Source organism: Macrobrachium nipponense, chromosome 4, assembly GCF_015104395.2.
Source record: "Macrobrachium nipponense isolate FS-2020 chromosome 4, ASM1510439v2, whole genome shotgun sequence".
NCBI lineage: Eukaryota > Metazoa > Arthropoda > Malacostraca > Decapoda > Palaemonidae > Macrobrachium > Macrobrachium nipponense.
This window is the reverse complement of record NC_061100.1, coordinates 112,791,241-112,818,590: the sequence shown is the minus strand read 5'-3', so window position 1 is coordinate 112,818,590 and position 27,350 is coordinate 112,791,241. Positions and strand designations below refer to the sequence as shown.

The window sequence follows — 27,350 nt, the reverse complement described above, 5'->3', positions numbered from 1 at the left end:
AATTGATTTACCACTTTGGGCAGAACTTTGAAAATCAAGGAAACAAGATTCACGTCTTCTACTGTCCTTACCAGACAAGTAGTGCCATCTACATTTAGTTTTCATGACTACGTATCTTGTTTCTTTTTATTTATATATTTATATGCAATGTAAGTGTGATTGTATATTAAAGGTCATTTTTTCTATCGCTATAATATATATATATATATATATATATATATATATATATATATATATATATTATATATATATATATATATATATATATATATATATATATATATATATATATATATATATATATATATATATATATATATATATATATATATATATGCAACCAGATTATCTCCTTGATTTTTTGTCTGAAAATATATACAAAAAGGAAATCAGTAAAATTTAACCAAAAAATTTCAATTTACTACTGAGAGCGATACATTATATATAATACACAATTGCACATCATGAATATTACCAAAGCTCTTAATTTTGCAATAGTTTATAACTTGCCCTCTATAAAGTTCTGACTGTAGTGAATTTTTCTTGATCCTTTTGAGGAAGATGTATAAATTTTACATAGGAATCTGTGTAGCATATATAGATTGTCAGTTTTAACAGTGCTGCATTTCAGTACATCAAAGAAACGGCAACTGGAAAATGTAGAGGATTATTGAACCTTACAGATATTATTTAGTCAGTTAAAACTTTACAAAATGTAGCAATTTTTACTTCAAATTTCAAACACAGGGTGAATTATGGTCAAATTAATCTTACTAAAAATGTCTACCTTTCTTGGAACATGCTTTGGTGCTTCTGACAGAGCATTATCCACTTCTTCCAGCTGGATACCTTTGTATTGCTTCATACAAGCCCCTGCAGAAAAGAACACAAATGTATTTTTAGAAAAAAGCTCTCATATGTACAGTGTTTGTGCTAGCCTTATTGAAAGTTAGGCTCATGGATCCACCCATGTCAAACGCATTTGAGAGCCAGCGGTTGTTTTTGTAGCTCATCTGCTGCCAAAAGCATGTGGCTATCCAATTTTTGGAGTCCAAGAAATAAAATTTGTATAAAAAAGAGGGAAATCTATGCATTAACACTTATATATGTGACAGTTTCACTACACAGGAAAAAATACCATCAAAGAGCAATGAATTAACTTACACATGATGACTCTGTAAAGATATATTTTTAAGGGCATTTATCTGCAACAAATGCATATTACATCAGTGTTTGGAATACGATACCAAACTGCCTTTCAATCTGCAGATTAATATCTATTTATTACAGTTAAACTTTTTCATTATGTTTTAAAATAAAATAAGTCATGAAGTTCTTGTTACTTACACACCAGTTCTATAGTTTCGCTCACTGGGAGTTTTTTCTTTCTTACAAGGATTTCTTTAGCCATCTGGATAAAAGCTCAGCGGTGGTTGGACTCGATCCTCTTGACTATTATCTGTTAATGTGACTGGTCCATCATCACTTTCATCTGAAACATGAAGACGAAAAACGCTTTAGCGCCTACCCCCACCTTTTCAAATACACACCATGTGTTCAAGTTGAAGAGAATTAAGAGTCAAGATAGCATCAACGGTCAGTTACTAGACCGGGCTCAGAAAATTATATCCTGCTACAACTGACTTCTCAGACAAGCTGACAAAACTTTATGGCCTGCAATTTGCTGAAAAAAAACAATCAGACCAACTAAAAAACTACAAGGGAGTTTTGAGTTTCATATTTGTACCACTTTAAAGCCCTGGTCATAGATGAAATAAAATTTTGTTTCGTACCTGTTTACTTAATTGTTAATAACACTTATGTATTAGTAAATTTTAAACACATGCAATTGAATAATAAATTTTGCACACTGAGATCATCACTGCCCGAGTCTGGTCTAATCAAGAGTGGAGTTGAGGTGTTGTTGCTCCTATGTGGAGTTGAGGCGTTATGTGGAGTTGAGATGTTACCTGGAGTTGAGATGTTACATGGAAATGAGGTGTCACGTAGAGTCGAGGCATTGCTGTTGCTCTTGCATGGGGTTGAGGTGTTAATCCTGCTGTTGCCTGGAGATGAGGCATTGCTACTTTTGCTGTAGCAGTGATCAGTTCTACGTGGAGTGCCACTAGTCCTCAGAACCGATTCACCGTGCGACTTACGTGCTGGACAGTTTTGGAGATCTAAACTGTAATAAATATAACAACATAATACTGACATAAGATAATATCAATTGTTAAACAGGAGTTATAAGGTCCACACAATCGGCGACAGCTACTACCGCTAACAGACAGGACCAATTTTGACTAGCACCATCAACAAAAATATCAAGGATCTCAAATTACTTTTCAAAGAAGTGCAAAATAAGTGAAGCATTATTCATATATGTTTTGTTAAAACGGACCTCACTAGACCTTTGCCCTGAAAAAATTATGGATGGCTTCAGCAAGAATGCCTTTTAATGGTGGGTTTCCAAAATCTAAGCCTCTTTGATGGTTCCAAATTGGGCAATCAACTAATAAGTGTTGGACATTCGTTGGTGTTTGGCATGTACTTCATTTCATTGGGTCTGGATGTGGATTTGACATCAAATGATGTGTGAAAATCTGGTATGGCTTATACGTAGTCTTGTTGACAGAGAAGCGGTGCTTTCAACGTGGTATGGCCGTTGGCATACGTAGTCTTGTTAATACTTCTTTAGCTCTTTCTTTTGAGAGGATGACATCCATCAATGAACTTCACTTTTTATATTTCTCAGTTTGTTTGTTGTTGGCACTGATGTGCAATCTGTTTGCCAGTGTTGATATAGTAGGGGTTTAACAGAGGTTACCCAATCTGATACTGTGCATGTGTAATTGTTGATGGAAGAGTGCAAGCTAATTCGGCAGCCGTATTTGCTTTTTCGTTTCCCTTAATTCCCACGTGCTGGAATCCAACATATTTTTATTATAGTAGTCCTGATTGAATAAGTTGATGGAATTTTATTTGGATTTCTTTTACAAGATGATTTGGAGACTTGCATTTCTTTATAGCATTAATAGCACTTCATGAGTCACTGAAAACCAGGTGGAAATTGCTCTCTTCTCATATTATGTCTAGTGCTATTCGTATGGCTGTAAGTTCTAAAGTGTATACTGATGATATTGAGGGAAGACTTATTTTAACTAATCTATATTTTGAGAATGTTGAAGCTCCTACTCTAGTGTTGTTTTTGGATCCATCTGTATAAATCATTAGTTGACTTTCTTTTCTTCTGATGTATTCTAACGCATGTTGGCGGTACATCTCTGTGTTTGCCATAGTTCTTTTTAGAAGAAATTATAAGGTAGTACATATTTTTATTTGTTTCAAAGTCCTAGGTGGTAGGAGTTCTATTGTTGGATGGAAAGTTGGTGTAATATTATGTGAATTCATGAGATATTTGATTCTTTCTGGGAATGAGCTAGACTATGGTTTTCAAATCTTTGGTTATAAGTCAGAAAGCAGGTAGCAGCGGGAGATGTTCCTGCTTAAAGGGAAAGCCCCCATAGTTATTAAGTTGCGGTGATGTTTTAAGGGTAATATACCTGCTTCTGGTAACAGATAGTTTAGTGGGGATAATCGAAATGCTCCCGTAAATAGACGTATTCCTTCAGGATGCAATACATCTAGTGTTTTTAATGTTGTTTCTGAGTCAGACGAATACATTGGGCAACAATAATCTATTATAGACAATACAGTTGCTTTGTATATTAGCATGGCGTTACGTCCAGTTCCCCATTTGGTATGTGATACTTTTTTCAATAAGGCAAAGGCTTTTATGCCTTTTGCTTTGATATATTTGAGGTGTGCTTTTCAGTTCAGGTGCTGATCAAACACCATTCCTAGGTACTATTTAATATTTGTGCAAAATTTAATTTCGATATTATAAAGATATAGCTTAATTGAATGGTGTTTTAACCCTCTTTTATCTTTATAGAATATAATTGTATTTGTTTTATTTATTGAAAATTGGAATCCTACTGAATTTGCCAGTTGGTAATATTTGTGATGGCCGTATTAAGTATTCTTTGGACATGTCTTAGCGTACTACTTGTATAGTGCGGTAAGGTGATATGACTCATTGTATAGTATATAAGGCAAAGTCATCAACATACAAGCTGTTTTTAACTCCTTTTGGTAAATTTATTGTGATGTCATTGATTGCTAAAGCAAATAGAGTACAGCTTAAGACACTGCCTCCAGGGATTCCTTCTTCTAATTTATAAATATTTTAATATGAATTTCCTATTCGAATTTGGAAAGTTCTATCTGAGAATATTTTTAATGCAAATTGGTAAATGACCTCTTATTCCTTCAGAGTGAGTTTTTTGCATGATCTTGTGTCTCCGTGTTGTACTTGTATCATATGCTTTTTCTATGTAAAAAAAAATATTGCCACTAGTAATTTTTTCTGGTCCAATCTTTTTTTATATGATCTAGACAGGTTAGTGGATCAAGGGTTGGTCGACCAGCTATTAACCCCGATTGTGTTGGTGTTAGAATTTAATTTTTTTATGACATGTTAGTCGTGTATTGATCAATTTTTTCTAGTATTTTGCATAAACAGCTTGTCAAAGATATTGGTCTATAATTGGATGGATTACTTGAATCTTTTCCAGGTCTGTTTATCGGGATAATGATGGATATGTTTCCATTTATCTGGAAAAACAAGTTTCATCCAGATGGGGCTAGTCTTTGTATCACTTCAAATTATATTTTATCATGGCCTGGGGCCGATGGATGACGAGAATTTAGAGCATTATTTAATTCATCCATATTAAATACTTAATTGCATTTAGATCTTCAATAGTTTCAAAATTGGGTATGGTATTGTTTGCTGGTGTTCTTACATTTTGAAAGTGTTCATTTGGATTGGAGTAAGCACTTAAGCTTTCAGTGTTTCCCTTTTATATTCGAGATTTCATATGGGTCGATATAATTTCCCATTTTGGTTTATTACACTTCATGGATGCCTTATATATTTCCCATTAATTTTCCTTACTTTTGTCAAATCACTTTTATAGATGTATTTGTTGACAAGCTTGATGCATAATTTTTCATGATGATATTTTCTTAGATATTATAAGTTTTCGGAATTTGGCATTATATTTATTATATAATGGTTTAATATAATTGATTATATCTTGTTTAGAATGTTTGTATTATTGGACAATTTGTTAAGGGCTTTAATTGAGCCGTCTCTTAAGTCTGCTAAGATTTCGACTTAATTAATATACGTGTTTGATTTTACTTAAAGTTGCTAGGTTTGGAGTCCAACGTAGGACAGGGGATTTGTTTGGGTATGACCTTGTTTTAGGAGTGACTTTATCGGCAGAATTTATTATTAAATCCGTGAAAAATTCACATGCTGTATTGTGGTTTTGGTTATGCGGAAATGGTGTTATATTTCTGGTATGTAGATTATAAATGTCTCAATCTGCTTTCTGGATATTTTATTTTACAGGTGGCAATATTAAATTCTTATTTAAATAATTAAGGACTATGGGGAAGTGGCCACCGGTATATGAGCCACCTAGGACATTCCACTTAAGTCTTTCAGCTAAAAGTGCATCTACATGGTCGAACAATGTCCGACGGACAAACATTGTTACCATATCATAGGGGAAGCAGGATGACGTCATAAGCGATGAAACGATTGAAGTAGATCTGGCAACAAACAATGGTACCAGATGAGGTTGTATACCAGTGTTTTTACTCTGCTCACAAGGCAGAGACCGGTAGACAATTGTTAATTGGTAACAATGTTTGTCCTTTGGACATTGCTCGACCGTTTGGACGCACCTTAAGTCGACTGAGCACAGCGAGAACTCTCCTGAAGAAAAGGTTAAGTGGGTATTGGAGAAGTATAGTGGCACATCACTTTCATTTAGGCAGCATAGGTTATGTTCCAATACGTATTTCTCTACGTCTGTTCCGTGTCAGCAAGGTGGTTGTTAACCTAAAGGGAACTGTGACCATTGAAATCTCCTACTATAAGTAGGGGTTCATGTAGGTTATTAATTACTGATGGTAGATAACTGAAATTCGAATTAAAATTTGGTTGGTTGTCTAAGTTAAAAATTGTGTTCATATTTTTATCCAGCGTATATATTTTGATAGTTAAATGATATGATTGTGATGGTAAGTTTAAAAGTTCATAGGTGATACTATTATGAACTTATATTGCTGTGCCCAGTTTCCCACCATTAATTAGTGAATAACAAGCAATTTTGTACTGTCGAATGTTTGTGGGATTAAATCCTATGTGTTGTATAGGCATATGCATACGCACAGGATTGTGGTCTCGCATTATTCTTTGTAATTCACCCAGACGTAGTCGGGTTAAGAGGCCATTTATATTCCATTGAATAATTTGATATTCCTTTATTATTGGGAGGAATTAGTGTTAAATTCTGTAATTGCCGATTTTACTTTGTCACGAAGTATGTATGCGTTTGAATTGATTTGTGGTTTTATAATTACTGAATTTGTATGCAGATTAATATTAGATCCAGCAGTTGTTTGTTTTTCATAATTAAATATTAATCTATTTTTTATTTTATAATTTCCTCTTTGTATTTTAAGGATTCAGAACATCGTTCATTCTCATGTTGGTGTTTTAAAGGGCATTTTCGTAATTCAATAAAATTGTCTGTACAATTTTGTAGTGTCCTCTGTCTTGATGGGTTATTGGTTTTAAGTACCTATGAAGCACTTATTACAACCACAAGCCAAAACATGTTTGGTGTTGTTAGTTATTGGTTCACTATCTTTGATCTAAGCATTTGATCTTTTAGCTTTAGAAATTTCTGATTTTGCAATTCTATTGGTTCTTTTCTATATTATTTGATTTATTGTTATTAGTGGAATATTTATGTCTTGTGGATGGTTGGGGTGTAATGGTTTTATTTTGGTTTGGTTTAATGATGATTTTCACAAGTATTATATAAGGGGATGCTATCATTAATATGCTATTATCCGTTGGGCATTGTAGTGATTAATTGATTCTTTACTGTCCAGATGTTGGCTGTATGATTGGGATTGATGGTAATTATTTCCACTTGTGACGAGGTTAATACAATGTCTTTTTCAAAATGTTCTCCTGGTGTAGTTGCAGTTTCTTTGAATTGACTGAACTTTCAATTTTTTTCCATTAGGTGGGGTTTGTTCCGGTATTCTTTTCTTTTTTTCTTTGTTATTCAATTATTACGGTTATTATTTGATTCCTCTTCTATTGGAAATTCTTTTTCAAGGATATCTGAATCTTTAATGTTAGTAGTGGTATTGGTGAATCTATTACGCTTATTTTGGGTTTTAGTATTATTGGCATTTGAATTAGTTTCTTTGTTTATCTTGTTTGTGTTTGTGCTGATTGACGTTTTGATATTTAGTTACATTTGAGAAAGTGGGGTTTTTGGATGGATTATTAACCCCTCTAACTTTTAGCTCGAGTCTAGCTTCCTTGATTAACATTCCTGTTCTAATTATTAACAACTGAAGCTCTGTGTTGTATTGGTAAAAGGGCTAGCCCACTGTAAGGACAACGCTTATTCACAATTTTCTCTGTATGTAGTTCAACATTCGCGTTGTTCTTACTTCCCTCCGAGAGAGCGTTCAGCGGGCTTTCCGCCAATGTATATTTCTTGTGAAATCATATTTTATGTACTTTTGTATTTTGTATTGTATGTCTCAAGAAACACAAATCGGGTCTCGCCGACCCACTTTTATTCTCTCACGGGTTGGTAACCACATTTCCGCCCGCATGCTGTATATTTGAATTTTCCCTTACCTGTAATTTTACTACGGGCTGCTCTATGAGCAAGAGCCCGTGCTGGCATAAAGCCAGCTTAATCCTAAACAACAACAACTGTAATAAAGTCAGTACACTACTACCTGCCTTTTTGTCCACACATCACAACTGGTGACCTCCCGGTTTGGACGGTGACCCAAGCAGTTTTGGCTCAGCCATTAAGGGACTAACTACCGCCGCTCACCTTCAGAGATCTTTAACGGACTCACATGGCGCCTCAGTATAGATCTCTGAAAGCTCCTACCGTGGAAAAAACCAACGCCACTAATGGACTAAATACTGCATACCTTCCCAAGGTGTGTTCAGGCGTTCCTCAAACGGTTTGGCCCGCCATTCACGACTCTGTCGACTGTTTTTGTGAGAAAGGACAATGGGCGCAGACAGTACCGCACGAAAAACCCAGGCCTCCCCTGCCCCAACGACAGTCTCGCACACAGCTGCCGCTCAAGCTGTCAAATTACCCCCCTTCACAACAGCGAACCCAACTGCCTGGTTCTTCCGAGCTGAAGGGCAATTCCAGATAACGGGACTCACGGATAAGGTACTGCAGGCTGACCTCATCGCAGTAGCCCTCCCGACAGAGGTGTTCGACCGAATAACTCCCTGGCTGACCGGTTGAGCACAAACCGAACCTGTCACACTCAATGAGATAAAGACAAGGCTCATGACAGCCTACTCCACGCCCATCGCTGAAAAGGTCGCCCGCGCCCTCGACCTAGTTACAAACCCCATGCGCGGCGCCGACGGGAAAAAGAAAGAAATCTGCCTGAGCCGCGAAATATTCCTGCGGCAACTCGAGCCAGACGTCCGAAAACAGCTGACACATGCATATACCCTCCACGACGACGAACTACTGTCCTCGAGCAGATGGTCCAGGGCGGTCCCCAGCCACTCCCCTTCTACAGTAAAAAACTGTCACCTGCCGAGACGAGATACAGCACATTCGACTGCGAGCTCGAGGGCGCCCCTTTCACGATCAGAACAGACTACCGCCCATTGGTGCACGCCTTCACCAAGGCAGGCAACGCCTGGTCAGCTAGACAGCAGAGGCACCTGGCAGCCATCGCGGAGTTCGGCTGCACCATCCAGTATGTGCCCAGCGAGAAGAACCCCGTGGCGGATGCCCTTTCGAGGATAGAAATCAACGCCGTGCACCTCGGGATCGACTACGAAGACCTCGCCCAGGAACAGGCCGCCGACCCGGAGACCGCCGCATATCGCACAGCTATCACCACCCTCAGGTGGGAAGACGTGCCCTTCGGACACGCGGGGACGACGCTCCTCTGCGACATCAGCACAGGCCGCCAGCGCCCGCTGATCCCAGCCTCCCGAAGGAAAGCCGTATTCGACATCATACATGGACTCTCACACCCCTCGGGCCGGACGACGATGCGCCTCCTGACGGAGAAGTTCGTCTGGCACGGAATTTGGAAGGACTCCCTCGAGTGGGCCAGGACCTGCGTGCCTTGCCAAACTAGTAAAGTCAGTCGGCACACAGAAACAGGCGTGGGGGAATTCCCGCAGCCAAAATGAAGATTCGGCCACATTCACATAGACGTCGTGGGCCCCCTGCCCCTGTCGGGAGGTGCCAGATACCTCCTGACGGTAATCGATCGCTCCACCAGATGGCCTGAGGCAACGCCGATGTTGGAGGCAACCACCAAAGCGTGTGCCGAAGCCCTTCTCGCCAGCTGGATCAGTCGATTCGGAGTGCCAGATGAGATCACGACGGACCACAGACCCGTTTTCCTGTCGGAGTTGTGGACTGCCCTGGCCCGCCTAATGGGGACATCGCTACACGCCACCACCACCTACAAGCCGGCAGCTAACGGCATGGTGGAGAGAGTCCATCGATCGCTCAAGGCTTCCCTAATGGCACGCTGCACCGGCGAAGATTGGAAGAGCCAGCTACCATGGGTCCTCCTCGGCCTCAGGACCGCCCCGCAGGCGAACGGCGAGGCATCACCCGCGGAGAAGGTATACGGGGAACCACTGACAGTCCCTGGCGAGTTCTTCCCGACCAATGCTGATGGCGCCGACGTCTCCATCGCCAGACTTTGGGAATCCACTGGGAGATTCACGCCCTGTATCAAAACCTTCTCCGACAGGACCAAACACTTCCTCCCGAAGGCCCTATCATCATCCAAACACGTCTTCATCAGGGACGACGCCCGCCGCTAATGAGACCCTACCGAGGCCCCTTCCGCGTCCTACGATGCACTGACAAGGCGTACCTCATAGCCATAAATGGTCGCGTGGACTGGGTCACAATCGATCGCCTGAAAGCAGCCTTCCTTATGGACGAAGAGTCCGCCGACGCGGATTCCATAGGGTGCCTTAATCTTCCTCGGAAAGAAGCGGCTCCATCAGTTGCCAAACCTCCCAGTCGTAGCCGCGGCCGCCCTCGGAAGACAGTCGAACCCCCCCAAGGGTAACCTCAGGGGAGGGATCCCGTCCCCTGAAATCCCCGAGGATCTACCACAGCAGCTGATTTCGCGCACCCGAGGGCGCCTCCTCCAGCCCGCTTGCTTCTGCGAGTAACGGTCGGAAGAACAAAGAAATCAGCCAACAATTAAGCCTAATTATTGTCTTAGGGGAGGGAGTATTTGTAAGGACAATGCTTATTCACAATTTTCTCTGTATGTAGTTCAACATTCGCGTTGTTCTTACTTCCCTCCGTGAGAGCGTTCAGCGGGCTTTCTGCCAATGTATATATCTTGTGAAATCATATTTTATGTACTTTTGTATTTTGTATTATGTCTCTCAAGAAACACAAATCGGGTCTCGCCGACCCACTTTTATTCTCTCACGGGTCGGTAACCACATTTCCGCCCGCATGCTGCATATTTGAATTTTCCCTTACCTGTAATAAAGTCAGTACACTACTACCTGCCTTTTTGTCCACACATCACACCACAATTGATAAAGTTTGGGCGATTCAGTTCCAATTAGTGCTATGGTTATCTGACGCACAAACTGCACATACTGCCTTATTACGACATTTTTTGTGTGTCCATACCTTGAGCACTGTGTACATTGTAGTAGTGGTTTTGGAATAAATGGATGAACTTCTCTATTTTACCGGAGAATTTTGATTTGAAATGGAAGATCTTGGATATCTCAATTTTAAGGAATCTAGTAGTAGTTGTTTTGAAGTAATTTCTTGTTCGTTTTTGGGTAGGATGACTGTACCTTGTACATAATTCAATGTTTCCGTTTTGTGGCTTGTTATTACTATTTTAATATTGTTTATTTCTGTTATACTTAAAAAGGCAGTGGGCTGCTTTTTGTGGATACTTGGATTAACCATTCTTTATCTTTGATGTGTCAACATTTCATGTCCTGTGTTGGATATACGTTGAGTAATTTGTTTTCTAGTATATGCTGTTGGAATTTTGTTTTCAGTTTTGAGGACTAGAAATCCTGACCAGTTACCTGGTCCAAAGAGTTTATCAAAATGTACCAGTATGGAATTCAGTCGATATCTTTTTTCTTTTTTCGGTCCTTGTCTTCTGTATATTGCTTGTCTATTAGAATTGTTATATTTTTCTGTATTGGTGAGAGGATTACTTGTCTCTAATTCAGAATTATTGTTTATTATATATGGTTCCATAGTTATGAAATTGGAGTTTACCAATTGGTTTTTGCATGTTTCTTTTTTAATTAATATGGACCCTCATGGTGTTCTGGATTTGGTATTTTACTTGGGACAGGGTGTTCCTTTGCATATTTTCATTGTTTGAAGTTCACTAATCATACAAAATACTGGAAAAAAATATTAATCTTGAAAAGATATCATTGGTTTTTTGTGAAGTTTAATCTTTCGCTAATGGCACAAGTGAGAAATGACTCCCAAAATGTCCACATCCCTACCCTACCCCAAAAGTTATTATTATTAATAAGGCTAGTTTTTCCAGACCTCTGAGTCTCAAGTAGACTCTTTTCGTACCCCAAAAGTGGATGGCATAACATGATTAGTATGGTCCAAGTGTAAACAAAACCTGCTTGCTAGGGCTAAGAGTATTAAGATAATACAATTATCCCATCCTAATCACATTATGAGCAAACCGGACAGAATGCCAAGAGTTCTATTCCTAGAACCAGGACCCCCCTTGGAATCTGTGGTCCAGCTCCACAGAACAGTTCCACCTGAAAAAAAAAAGTCCAAACATTGTCGGGTAGATGCTGGATCTACCACAGTTCAGTTCTCACTATTTAGCTTTAGATTAACTTCATGTTAAGCTATGATATGTTTTCTTATTAGATTTGGAAAATTTTGACAAAAATGGAGAAATCCACAAATAGTAACCCAAAAATGTATAATGTTATGTTCGAACCTAAAAAGCAATTCCTGCAGTTCTAGAAACCCTTCATCATGTCAAGGTGGTCCCAAAATGAGGGCAGCCTAGGAGCTATGACTCCTACATTGTATTCTTGGAGAAAACCTTCCAATACATGTGCCATTCAAACTTAATGTAGGTAACTTACAAAAAAGTTACAATAGAGGGTCTAAGCAATCAAAAGTCTTTAAAAAAAAAAACTAAGAAAAAACACTATTTGGGTCTCCACCTCAACACTATTTGGGTCTCCACCTCAACACATCATTGGACCAAAATGCTACGCTACTGAGTCTTGCTTTAGGAAAACAAGAAGGTAGCATATGTTTCTCATTACAATTTACTATGCATTTCTCATTACAATTCAGTGTTAAACACATCATCTAATAGGGATGCATTTCCCTTTAGACAGCGTGACTGAGCCGCCTGGTGTACATAAGGAAGGGCCTGTTAAATCTACATAAAACTGCAGATTTGAGAATAGCCTGCCCTTTGCATACCTGAGATGTACCAGAAAGGATCCCAGTTTCAGATGAGGCATAAATTTTCGGACTTAAATCTCATAGCTACTATTAGTCCATGCCATATCAAGAAATGACAAAAATCAATATGCAGAATATAATTTCTGAAACCAAAAGAAATAAATAAAGAAGCAAAAGACAAATCTAATACTTCGCACAACAAACAAAGGAGGCAACACAGCAAAACTTGCCTATTAGAGCTTACAAGGTAACTTGTTAGCTAGTAGCATGCAAATAAAATAATACCTGTAGCAAAATTTTTATAACAGGAATACACTGAAAAACAGCTGAATTACACAAGATGAGTCAAAAATAAACTGTTATTATTTACAGATAGATGACATTTTACAATCCTTTACACAAAAAAAGGAAAAATGTTGATTAACAATTGAAGAATGAAAAATGAATCCTGTATTTAAATTACTGTTATAACAGATTCAAACTAGTATTACTGACAAGAAACTATCAACAGTCAAACAAAGAAAACTAGGGGAAACTCAGATAACGAGAGCTGCTTATAGTGCTATATGCGTACCTGCAACCAGTGAGCTGGAGACAATGTTCGACTGCAAATGTGAGTGCCACATGACTGATGGCATTTTGACAAAACAGATTGATGGAGGGAACCAGTAAGAAAGAAAATGACAATTTAAAAGATGGAGAAAGATAAGGTCCAGAAGATCAAAGACTTGGAAAGAGATGCACAAGTTATAAGTTGAATTGATGTTACTAGAGCATCCTTATGATATTTGAAAAAGACAACATATTTCACACACAACATAACTTGAATTTTTATTGTCCTAGGATGATAACAATGGCAAGAAATTAAGACCTCTAGTTGGAGTATTTATTACAAAAAGAAAACATCCTTTAATAAAGGACACCATGAAACTTCCTCACAGGTGATAATATAGCAAAGCACTTGGCACTTCATAAGTGACACAATGGAATTTAAACAACTAATTGCATACTTCACCAATTCTTTGCCACTATTCACATATTTTTAGTCAATAAGTGATTTTCATAAACATAAATCAATAAAATCCAAAGTACATTTTACCAACTTCATTAACTTCCTGTACATAAAAATATGGAATTTCCAGTTTTATTATGTTTGAAACTTTCCCAAGATTTTAAATATAAAGACTTAAGACTTGCTTTCCTCATAACTTCAAAATTTCTAAAAATTCAGAATAAAAAAAAATTGAGATTCAAGTCACTTCAAAAATAATCAAAATAAAAAAACATACAAGGATCACATGAAAGATGTTATCTCTTTTCATACAACAAACAAGAAACCATGAAGTTAACGACATGAAAACTCCCATATTTCTCAAGCTTCCTCAATGAAAGTTACAACCATTTATCAACAGAACATATCATTTATCCAAGTACATACCAGAAAACATTACCCCTGCATAAGTTTTTGCATTTATCCAAGTACATATCAGAAAACATTACCCCTGCATAAGTTTTTGATCTCCTTAAAACTTTTAAATAAGTAGACTGGGGCATACTAGCGAACTAGTAATTGTCCTTATACTTGAATGTGCTCTATTTAAACTTAGCCACTTTTTTTTTCAGATAATAATTCTCTCACACAGCCACTTTTTTGCAACTTTTGGCATCTTGGGATCAGAGTTTACTGATGCAGCCAGTGACTATTAAGATTATACCGTATATTATTCAAAGAATGGACTGATCTTTTAATTATTATTATTCCAAACAACAGTTAGAAAATTATTTGCTTATTCTAGGATCACATGCAATGCAGAGCTAGGCTAAAAAATCAATATGCAGCACCCCAGGTCAGGTAATGTTTGAGGTTGGCCAGTTCAAGAAAAAAATAAACAAATCAATGGAAAGAAGAAATGTAAATGCACAAGGTGTAAGGAACAAATTTTCCCTACCTTCTACAAGAAGTTGAAATTGTGGGGCCTGTCTTTTACAAGACAATCGTAAATTTTACCAAGTTATACATGTTTTTTCTAATAAATAAATCTATTCTATTTTGTAAAATTATAATTACAGCTTATACAATATCAAAACAGATAAGAACTAAAATCAGTAACAAATTCGGAGTAGTATATTTGTTGTAAAATATTTACATAAATTTACTGAGCTCGAAGGTGCAGTAACTTTTTTGGATTATACATGTCTTTTCTAATATTTCTTTGCAAAATTGCAATTATAACTGACATACTATCATAAAAGATAAGAACTAAAACCAACAGCAACCCCTGGGTATATTTATGAGGAAATATATAAGAAGACATAATGTGTGAGAGAGAGAGAGAGGTAGTAGTACTTGCTCCCTTAAAGTCAAGATCACAACTTGCTTATGAGCTGCCTGATTCTTGATTTTAGCCAGTCAAAAAGTTGCCATATGTGAATTTATGGGCTATAGAGGTAATGGAAACTCTTTCCTATCCGATTCCTTTAAATCAATAGCGCGTAATATTACTATGAGTGGATCCGTCAACCACCCAAAACCTGTTATTGCAACTCATGAGGGGATCTGTCCATTAAAGGTTAAAGTCTTTTTAAAACAAATCTACAAAGCACTAATAACTTTCTTAAAGGCATAACATTCTCAATTATAAACTTTCATACAAAATGGATAATATTAAGAACATTTCAGTACAACACTTGGATAAAAGCAACTGAAATAAGAAAAATTCCTATTTACGTCAGAAACAATCCAGCCCTTGCACCCACATGAACACCACTTGATGTATTATACATGGTACAGCATTAAAAGAGGGTACATGAAATAGACCATGTGACAGCAACTTAATAAAAATTGAATAAAGATAAATACTAAGATGTACTATTATCATTCTACCTCTTCTTTCCCACCATTATCCCTACATTAAGGGGTCAGTTGCCTGATGCGCCCTCTCCACTATCAAAGGCATCATCCTCCACCAAACCTCTTCTCTCCATATCTTCCTTCACTTTATTTCACCATCTAATTCTCTCTCCCTCTTGATCTTCTTCCTCTACTAGGTTTCTTCCAAGCCCTCTTCACTCCTTGCTCATCATCCATCCTCAACACATGCCCATACCATCTCAATCCTGACTCTCTTATCACCTCTATAATTATTACTAAGCCTGCCCTTCTTATTTCATCATTGTAATTATAAAACTATCATTGTAAAACTACACCTCTGAGCTGCTTTTCTCTACTCTCACTGGGTTGGACATAAGGATTTATGTTCTATGTCTTCAATCAACAAGCTGACAAAATGAGTAAGATAAAGTTAAAAAACATTTGACAACCGCATGAAAAGCAACAATAAAAGGAATATGTACTACTTGGACGAAAATTAAAATGCAGAAAACAAATATGTCTACTATACCATTAGTACTGTTATACATAGTTTGCTATGCAATTGTGTTCAGCAGACCGTACCCTTAACAGAAATGGGTTTATTTTTTACACTAACACTTAATATCCAAAAATGCCTGCAGGTCCTGATCTTTTACATTACTTGATCCACATTTCAGCTGGACAAGTGAACTCATGATTTTGGAACTCAGAGGGGGTAGGAGGGTTAAAAAGTACTTCTGACTGAAATTTGGATTTAGCAGTTTCAGTAATTAGCAAAAAATCTGTCAATACTAAAAATAAACCTTTAATGGTAACTATGTATGGTAAAGGAGAGGGTATCTTTGGAGACTGATTAACAAGCAAAACTACACCTTGTTCGCTTATGGCACAAATCAATCAGTCCCCTCTCTCTTCTGATAAAAAACAAATTTGTGGAAAAAAATTATATTCAACAAGCAGGTCACACATTACACAAAAATTTACAAACTCAGATAACACAGGGTTACTGAAAACTGCCATGGGCATATAGCTTGGTTGTCAGGAGCTTAAAAAAGGGATTTTGACGTAGGAAAAATCTATTTCTGGGCGAGGAAGCCGTGACGCCCAGTGAAATGTGTCCTCTTTAGCACTATTTCTAGTAAAATATTGCTATGACACATTTCACGGAGCGACACGGCTGAGCCCAGAAATTATGGTGTGGCATACACAGAAATTTACTGAACCTGGCCACCCATCAACATGACACTGTTCTCCATACCAATCAGGAATGTTTTCAATATGGCAATTATCAAAAAATCATGAAATACGGGAGCCATTTTGGGTAATGTCTTCCCACTACACACTACATCACTATTCAACACCATGAAATACATAACATTTCATTTGAGCTCTTGTTTAGAAATTGTAATCAGAATGAATAGCACTGCAAAATACTCAATCCTTAATAACTAAAATATTACCTGAAGTCTTAGTAAGACATTTTACAGCATTTTATACTGATTCCATTATCATTCTGAGCAACTGGTGACATGACACATCAAAATAATATCAACAAACAGAAACCACTACTTAACACAGTCAGCCAACATCAAATGACAAGCATAAATAAACAGGACTAGTTTGTTTACATACAGTTAATCAGTAGAACTTTCACAGGTATGCTCGATGTCTTTTCATGTAAATGGATTTTGTTACATGCAATTCAAAGAATTTCTAAACATACAAATTTTTACACTATTGCAAAGCAAAGAGAATTTGCCCTATAGTGAAACAAAAAATATTACAAGGCCAACAATATAATAGTATTACAGTAATTTTGGACCATGGAAGAAAAGGAATACTAACTATGTGAACTATTTTTTTTTCTTATACTTCACTTTTACATAAATACTACAATGCAGTGTACGTACTTGTTGGTTTGTGTGAAACTGGTTCCAAAGTTAGGAAACAAAAGTTCTATCTGGATAACAGATCAAACAATAGCAAGATAGTCTAATTATGTAACAATACAACTTCTACTTTATTACTTGTATAGAATCAATTATTGCCAGACAATGTAAGAACTTGCTAAATAAGATAATTCATGAGAATCTGTTTAAAAACTGAAACTAACTGTTAATATCTCTTTGTGACTTGCATATACCATTTTTTTTTAATCTTATGGCAAACTCCTTTAAGTTTCTTCCTGTTCTACTATTAACACCATGAGGAATTGTATAGGCATAAACATTAAATTATGTATAGATCACAATTATTCCTTATGAATGCATTAAATTTCTCTAATTAAAATCCTTGTGCACAATCCTTGAAATCTTTATACCATACTCTCTTAAAGCTTTTCCCAAAAATGTGAACTACTATCTATGAACAAACAAGCATGAAAGCCTCTTTCAGTCCAGCCAAATTAAACTGACAAATTTCTGATTAAAAATTATCTTTATTCACATTGTCATGTGAGCACCATATTAAGTTCTGTATTGGTTTTATTACACAAGATGCTCATAAGGAAGACTTATCTTCAAGAAACTATAAGCATTAACCTTTCCTTGGTTCCCTGAGCAATGTGGCTGGTCAACCTTTAATAATTAATTTTAGCTTGATAAAGAGCTTCTTCTAGTTCTTTTTAAATCTTTAACATTAGGACTGGATCCTGAGCTGTGTGCCTAGAAACTTCAAAATTTTCGGTAAATTTCAATACAGATGCTCCTGGAATTTGGATCCCAGTATGGGAGTAGTAGTGCCATCAGTGCAACTCACGTGGTGCACTGTAGCATTGCTTAAGATTTTTTGCAGTCTCCATTCCTCCCTTTGAACCCTAGCTGCGACTCCCTTTCATTGGTTTTACTGTACCTCTGTTCATATCCTCTTTCTCCCATTTTGCTATCCACCCTCTCCTACTAACACTTCTTTCTTATTGAAACTGCGTGGTTTTCTTTGTTACACCATTCAAGCTTTTCTACTCTCAATTTCCTTTTCAGCGCTGAATGACTGCATGGTCCTAGTGCTTGACCTAAATTCCATAAACCCAATGGTATTCTACATCCAATACTAAGCTGAAAATGTTGCTGATCAAATATGAAAATGAAAATTTAATTCCAAGATAATTTTTGGATAATTTCAGTTATGTCCTTCAAAACAATATCCACCACCCAGAGATTATTTGACTGTCCTATTATCATTATCAATGAATAGTTTAACCCAAACACTGAATGAGTATTCTGAGCACTGATATGCTGGCCCAAACAGGCTTATTCCTAGTAAATATACTAATTTCATTTAGTAAACTAAATTTAAATGTTTTAAAACCTATCAAAATTCATTATAACAAACCTGCTTTGAATTCTTGGCATTTATTGCTAGTTGTAAAATCGACAATGGCATCACACATGTTCAACTGTGTTCTGCAATAATATATTGGATAAAATTATTTTGTGACACTTTGGAGGAAGGAATGCAACAATCCAACATTGGGTTTAATCTATTTTGTTATTGTTTGTTTCGTTAACCCACAAAGCCTATCATTTACTGAAAATACATGACAGGAACAGGTATATCAAGCAAAGTCATTTCCCATAAAGCCTACATGTCCTGGAACCCAACATATTTCAACCAGCTTCATATAATTTTGGAATACCTTAATTTGTTGAAATGCCAAATTTTTTAAGTAATTTCTGTTTTGCCTTGGTATATAAACTGTAGCCCTTCATGTTTTGCCTTGGTATATAAACTGTAGCCCTTCATATATAGAATAGCCATCCTGTGCATGTGGTGATGGGGGAGAGGGGATCCCCTTTCTCACCCCAGCAACATGCCCACATAACAAAGCAGGATGGATGAGGTGGGTTACCTCCAATATGAAAGGCTAGGAAACATACACAAACATTTTTAGGAATAAGATTTTGAAAGGCTTCTCTAGCAATTCTAGTCACAAAAAATTGAAAATTTCTGCAGCACCAAGTGTTACATAATTCTGATTGCCAACCATATTGCTGTAAAAATAGAAATATTACTGAATAAAGAGAACTGGCTTGTTCCATTAGAAAATACTGCATCAAATCCTACACCAGACTGCATAATATGCACTTTTGATTTACATAATCTATAACATATTAAAATATTTTGGATCCATTGCTTAACTTTATTATGACTAATAGCATTATACAGTGTTACTCTTCCATAGGCAATATTCTGTTAGCAAGTAATTTTTCCTGTTACGTATATAATTAATTATGCTGTATTCCTGGTATACTGAGCAAAATAGTCAGTAAAACTAAAAACTGTGACCCGGAAAAAAACTTTGTCTCAGTATTTCCAATGCACTTTTCAATCTCGAGTACATCTCTTCAAAGGAATGACAAAGGAAATGAAACTGACTGAAGACGGTTAAGTGCCAATAAAGCATCTGTATTGTAAGAGGCAGTTCTCCACAACTTGAAAAAAAAAAAAGATAAGCTAACTTAAGGAGAAAGCTTGGGTTCTCGTTCTCCAAATATTTAATGTATGCAAAATACTCGAAGACAGCCGATACCTATTCTCTATATGGCCTCTGTCATCCACTGAATGAGAATAAAGCAATGTGCAATGGTCCAATAAACACTGACAAACTGAAAGAGATTTGTCTAATTTAAACTCTTCTGCTGCCAGAGGACAACAGCAGCTGACTACCTGCAACAAATCCATTACTTGATGAATGAGAGAGACAGTCTGAAGCGACTCAACTCACCTGAGTCAACACAAGTCAGCTGAGCAAAATAATGTGATACGTCAACAAAAACAGGAAATGCTTGGAGGAGGGGAAGAGAGGATTACAATGACTCTCTTGCCTCGTCTGAAAGTGACTCAACAGACTTGAGAGAACCAAACAAAAATTTCTTTCAGTTTTCTTCTGCAGATTGAAAAAGAAACCCACAAAATCACTGTGTAACTTGTTTACTTCTAAGTATTACATTTAATTTTACTCCAAACTCTAGTATTTCAGGCCCTATCTATGGCCCATTTTCAAGAGATGTTTGGGTTGTCAGCCTGGGTCAAGGCCCAGCAGTCTTCTGGAACTTCTTCTCGTTGAGCTGTCATTTATGTAATGGCTGTTTTGGTTTCCTTGAGAGTTGCTAATCCCTTCTTGTTGCTCTGAAATCCTGAGCTGATGGTCAATGCGATTAACCTTTGTGGTAAGGGAGTGGTCACCAAAAGTCTGTTGGGCAGAAAACCTAATCTCCAGGTCAGCAGGGTCAATCTTAGCTTCTTTTAATATCAAACCTCGGCTTATGGGATCTTCTGAGGTAAAACCTTTGTTTCCTTCTATTACTTTAATCTCTCTGATGAGTGATCCTTCTACTACCCCCCTGTGACTAATTTTATTGATTTTGTATATAAGCCTATGACACACTCTTAGAAAGCCAAGTAGCTAGAACAATATCTAGCTTTGAAAGAACAGAAGTTACTGTGACAAATATGCTTTCCCTGAACTGAAGGGGGTCAGAAGGTGGAGCTAAAGAGGAAGTCTTAGTACTAGCTAAAGTATTAGCAGAGGAAAAAGCCATAAACAGAGTAAGAATAATGAAAGACAAAGGACCTGAGAAGGGGAAGAAATAACAAGTTGGTGACCTGACCTAACTATCTGCTTTCGCAATCTATCTGCTTCCCTTCTCTTCCTATACTAACGAACCTAAGCAGAAGTACTTAAAAAATCCCTACTTCCTCACATCTATTCTCAAGATCAGTCTTTATACCCAATGCTTCTGGCACAAACTGTGTCAACATTCAACATCCTGGTAACAGTGCGTAATCATTCCTACAGAACCTGATGTTCTTAGCCTTGATTCCAGTGGAAGATATCCTAGGGAAAATGAAAGTAGTGTCGTGATACCAGCACATAATCAAAACCATGTACAGGAAGTCCCCAGTTTTTGGCGGCCTCGGTTATTGGCAATCTGGTTTTATGGCATTTGTGTAGCACCGAAAATTGGCAATTTTTGGCATTGGAACACGCCAAATTCTGGTTATCGGCAATGATAATAGAGTATGGCCCCAATACATTTGATTCATATAGATTTTTGGCATTAGGCCAAGCATTGGGGCAACTAAGGCCATTTAACACTGAAACGGATATTGACAGTAAAAGGTTTGAAAGGTGTAACAGGAGGAAAACCTCAAAGCTGCACTATGAAACAACTGTTAGGAGAGGGTGGACAGTAAGATGGAAGAAAGAGAATATGAATGGAGATAAAGTAAAAGGAATGAAAGTGGTTGTAGCAAGGGCCAAAGGGATGGTGCAAAGAACTTTGAGTAATGCCTACATTGCACCGAACGAGATGCACTGACGGCACTAACCCCCTATGGGGGGGCGCCTGTGGTTTTGGAGCATGGTAATAGCAAGTAATTGCCTCCCCCAACATACACCTAACAGAGGCGCCACTGACCAGTTATTGGCGCCAATAAGCCCCAAAAATTGCAGATTTCAGTTCTAGGCGATTTTTGCTTATCACTACGCCGTCAGAACGGAATCCCCACTAATAACCGAGGACTGTACCAATAAGTACCTGTACACAATGGCAGCAAAAGGAGAATTCTGATAGGGGCTTAAACATTCCAAATACTACACATGATGGAGAACAGGTGTATTCGTTAGTCATCCTGGCAGCCATTTGAACTTTACTTTTGTTTGGATGTCATCTTACCTATCAACTCGGAGATCTGAGCTATCTAACAGTAGGTAAAATTCATCCCAAATAAATATAAATAACTCATAACTATGAGAAAATTCAAAACAGTGGCTGACAGTCTCTTATTGTTTCTTACTAATGCTACTGTAATTCTCAAGGGTATTATCGTAATTTATGTTTATGAACAACATTGTAGTAAATATACAATTTTTTATTATTAATAAAAATAAGAAATTTCTTTATAAACGACAGAACAATTAAGCATTACAATAGACACTCATTTTCCTATTAACAGACTCTACACTACAGCAGCATCATACTGTAAGTCAGATCATCATAAAGCTAGGAGCATTTGTATTACTGTACTGCTATTTATATATTAGTTTAAAACTTAGCACATGCAATGAAGTCCCTCTGGACTAACTGTTTTCTTTCTTATGGTGTCTACTTATACTCAATAAAATAGTCATTTACAGTCTGAGTCAAACTCTTTACCTATTGCATTCTAAATGTTCCAATTTTGGTTACTGCCATCACTTTATCCAAGTGTTCTAGATAAATTTTTCATTATCTTTACTCTAAAATAGTTCAAGCTAATTAAAAATTACCTCAAACAGAGAAAAAAAATATACAAAATACCTGTATAGGACCTATAGAAATCTTTTATTATTTCCCTATGAAACTAATAGAGAGGACACATTAACATGAATATAAAATTTCTAACATTATCATCTAGAGGGTACAGAAAATAAAAAATCTCTCCATACAATCAAACACCTCAATTACTTAGCCATTAATTCTTTTGCTTTTTCTATAGGCTTTATTTGAGGACCTAGTCTTGACCATACAAAGCATGACTGTGGGCGATATGAAATTGTGGAATATGGAGAAGTGCGATCCTTGAAGTAATCGGAGGGGGCATGGCACTCAAACTCCATGTACTCAAGTTTACGAGGAATATCTTCTTCTGGCCCTGTAAGTAATTCATTAAGATGAATATAATTTTGATGGGCAGCCTCTTACAAGTCATAGTGGCAGGAAAAATAATTGAAAAGAATGCAGTATGTAGACCATAAACATGAGTAATTTTAAATATATATACCAAAAAATTTATGCATTATACTTTTATTTCAAAAGCAAAACTGAATGTTATTTTTCCACAATCTAAAGTTTCCAGGGACAGGTTGTTCCCATGGAGAACTACCACACATTTACTGTCATACCAGTTCTTCTGCTGATTCACAGACAAGCTTCATATTATAAAAAACTTCCTGTTTCACTGCTGACTTGTGTACAAAAACAAAAGCCAGTGTGTATATCTATGATTGCTCGTGTTATTCTAGTTGTCCAGCTCGGGGTACATTCCCCAAGTCTTCCCTACTCCATCACTGAATTTCTCTGCGTTGATATGCAACACAGTGGTCCCCCCGTATTCGCGGGGGATGTGTACCAGACCCCCCTGTGAATAGTTAGAACCCGCGAATGTTTGGAACGCTAAAAACAGCCTATTTTGTTAGTTAAAACTCAAGAAAAACACTAAAAATTTTCATACTTGGTTTTTTTAATAGTTTTATCACAAAAAGTGCATTTTATGATGAAATTGATCAAAAAAAACCAGGAATTTGTGGATATTTCTCATAGAAAAATATGCGAATGAGCTAATTTTACGCGAATAATGCAGGGTAACGTTCCTGAGAGAAATCCGCGAATCCGGAGAACACGAATACGGGGGGCCCACTGTACCTAGGAAAGGTACCTTGCAGAATGTCCTGCCATCACTAAATGACTAGAGTGGCTGATGTGCCTGAATAGGAGGGAATAGGTTCTCAGTGTTCAGTTTCATATTTGACTCAGGAGTTTCTTTTTGTGCACTTCTTGATTTTGCAATCACCTTGTCCTCTTGTACATATATACCTATATGGACTGGGTTTATGAAATGTTTTGTCTTCAGACAGTACTCATTGTAAAAAAAAAAAAAAAAAAAAAAGCTTCTGCCACATGTCAAGCCCAGAGGACTTCTCTAATGACATGAGCAACAAGATATACTAATAAAAAATTAAAATCAAGGACACCTTGGCTGATGTGAAGCTTCAAATGGAAATCTGAACATCCAGAGCAGTGGTTCTCCTGGTACTCGGCAGAAACCCCTATAACCCCCTCATCCCTTACCCTATTTAATGTGATGGGTGAGACTGTTCCTTGGAACAGACCTCTGGAATTATGTCTTTTCACTGCAGATGCACATCAGGTGCTGCATCCAACTTGCTTCAGTATTTGTTTTTGGTTGTAATATAACAAGAGAAAGCTACTTTACACATGTATGTTGCCAAAGGGAATATGTTTCAATGCTTTTTTTGCTGGGTACTCATGCAATAGGTTTACCCAAAAAGGAAGGAGAAAGTCCTTATTGTGTTTAGTTTTCAAAATAAGGTCACTTAAAAAGTCAATTAGCTGTTCCTTTTCGGTCACTGGCAGATTCTGCTTCATCACATTATCTGCATCCATGAATGGGTTGCCTAGCCATGTCAGAGGGTCTCATTGCTTTGGAAAATACTTTTATAGATTATCCTTTAATTACTGTAGGTGCTGAATCATGCTGCCTCTTGTACTGTCAGCCAGTTCTAAGGAGATTCTGTTCAGGAATGCATGGCAATTTTGCAAATGCTCTCTCTGGGTTTTCTTTACACAGCCAATCTGGAACTCAATCTTACGAAGAAATTCTGTCTTGAACATTCAAAACTTTGTCAATGAACTGGATTGACAGAGAAGACTTGTGCTCTCTGAGAAATAGTTCAATCTCATTTTTCAATTCATACACACATGAAAGAATTATACTGCAAGACAGTCAGTGCACCTCTGTATGTAGCTGCAGAGCTCTGTGAATGGACCCCATTTCATGTCACAGTGAGGAAAATGCTCAAGATTGAAGAGGCCTAGCCCTAATGAAATTTACTACCTTGACTACTTCATTAAGTGCCTCATTTATATAACTTGGCATCTTTTTCACAGCTAGTGCCTCTTTATGAAGGCAGCAGTGACTATGCTTCACAGCAGGTAAAATGTTTTTTTATCAGACCAAGAACAACTTTTATTGGGCCTGTCATTGCCTTTGCACCATCAGTGCAGGCAGCTATGCAAAGGTGCCATCTAAGATCATTTTTGTTGAAGAAAGTGTCCAAGATCTTAAATATATCCACACCTCTTATTGTAATTTCCATAGCTTGGCACACCAGCAATCTTCATGCACAGACTCTTCTGAAACATAACATACAAACACAAGGTGGATATCTAGACCTACAACATCCATAGATTAATCAAGCTGAATGTTGAAACCCACAGAACTTGGTTTTAAGTGATTTATTAACTCTGTTTCACAATTTTCTACTTACCATTTCTTTGTTTCAGCATGATCCATGTCATTTGACAGGGGTATACTAGCAAGGATCTTGCTGTCTCTCTCGTAACATAGGGACTCACATCTTTCACGCACAGTTTCAGTAAGTACTCTGCAACTGCAAGAGCTTCATCAGCTTTAGCGATGTGGTAACTTACGTGGTATGAGGCTTCAAGTACATTTCAATTGTCTTGGTAAGCAAAATGACATTTTTAATCAATTTGTATTTTTCATAGCTAACAATCTGATGGCTTAACAATAAGATCAATCTTCTGGTGCCAGCTGGAAACCAGTTAAAAAACAATCAAAGATTGTATATGTAAGGAATCTTATGCATAAAATAGGTGGAGACTGGTCACCACACATGAACCCCACGACACATTTAGTCTTTCTTCCAACCCAGGATTGTCAGAGGGGTGACTAGAGGTGGGCAGTCAACATTAAGATTTGTTAGCTATGAAAAATGGAGTTATCATATTAAAAATAATATTGTGATACCTACTTGAACACCTTAATTAGCCCTGGTCATCTGACCAGCCCGAGCAAAATCCCACAAAATTACCCACATTTGGGTAAAACTTTTTAACTGCCAGCATTACCAGCGCTGCAGGCAAACAATGTTTACAGCGTCGCCTGTCCAAGGTTGGCAACGCTGCTTGCCGGAGACCGGCCGACGGTGACTACCAACGTCAATTGCTAGAATCATTAAGCATTTGACGAGGGGAGGAGGGGGGGTGTCATTCAGGTGTTCAGGCATTTATTACAATATTATTTTTAATATGAAAACTCCATATTGCAATACGTACTACACCACCTGAATACCTGAATTAGCCCGATTTACAACATTCAACTGGAGGTGGGCTCAATCATAGTTCAGCCTGACCAACCAAAGTACGTTGGTAGGCAGTCATAATTTATTACAGGCGGCCCTCAGTTAGAGGCAGGGGTTCCGTTCCTGGCCGCCGCCGCTAAGTGATTTCGACGCTAAGCGATTTTAAAGCCTACGGCCACCGCACACCTTCTTTCGAAATTATAGACCAGTTAACAGTGCCCTAGACCAGTCAAACAGCGCCTTAATCCCGCGATGGCGCAATAAGTAAAATTATATTTATGCAGTATAGATCTATAGAATTTACTGTACAGTACATCATAGTATTATCAATACTGTAAAGTGAAAAAAGCCTAGCTTTAATCCTTTGGGTGTCTAGAGTATGTAAAGATATAATAAGGTTTTATACAGTGCACAGGTAGGTGTAGTGTTAAAGTTACGATAATTCGTCTTATGATAATCCAATTTTATGAGAGACCAAATTACAATAGCCTAACTGTATCTCATCTTCTAGTTACATAAGTTCAAAAACAGCAACAGAGAATGATGAAAGTATGGTTATACTCGTTACATAAACATGTACAGCCATGAGCAACCGAACATGAAACGACCTTTTTTTTTCTAAGTATACAACCGAATTCGATAACATCTGTTTGGCTTGTATTTCAATCATCGTACTTTAGTACACTACGTATTACCGTAGTTGTTATAAATGACGTTGTATAGAATAGACTGAAATATCTTAATGTAATAACTTTATTTGCTATAGATCAAAGATCAATATAGATCAATGATCACTATATATCAAAGATCAATATAGATCAAAGGTCAATCAGGAAATATACAGTTAAATTTAAACCTAGTTATAACTGAAAGCTGAGAAAACTGCTTAAGCTGCTAATGACTATTATCATGCATCGGCAACAAGGATAAAACTCCAGTAAAA

General features: G+C 37.3%; 1 protein-coding gene across 2 annotated transcripts in view; it reads right to left on the bottom strand.

The window, feature by feature from the left end:
* Positions 1-13,519: 13,519 nt before the first annotated feature.
* LOC135211070 (GATA zinc finger domain-containing protein 1-like) overlaps positions 13,520-27,350 on the bottom strand; it is a 72,357-nt gene continuing 58,526 nt past the window's right edge. The window contains exons 4-5 of one of the 2 annotated variants that reach the window (XR_010313614.1): positions 19,234-23,154; positions 13,520-19,199 (exon numbers count right to left, since the gene is read on the bottom strand). Coding sequence is in view for 1 of the 2 variants with exons in the window: in XM_064244131.1 (XP_064100201.1) it covers positions 22,964-23,154 (191 nt within the window). In the remaining variant the exon portion in view is untranslated. Of the gene's footprint in view, positions 23,155-27,350 lie in introns of both variants that reach the window. The other variant, XM_064244131.1, reaches the window with a different exon arrangement.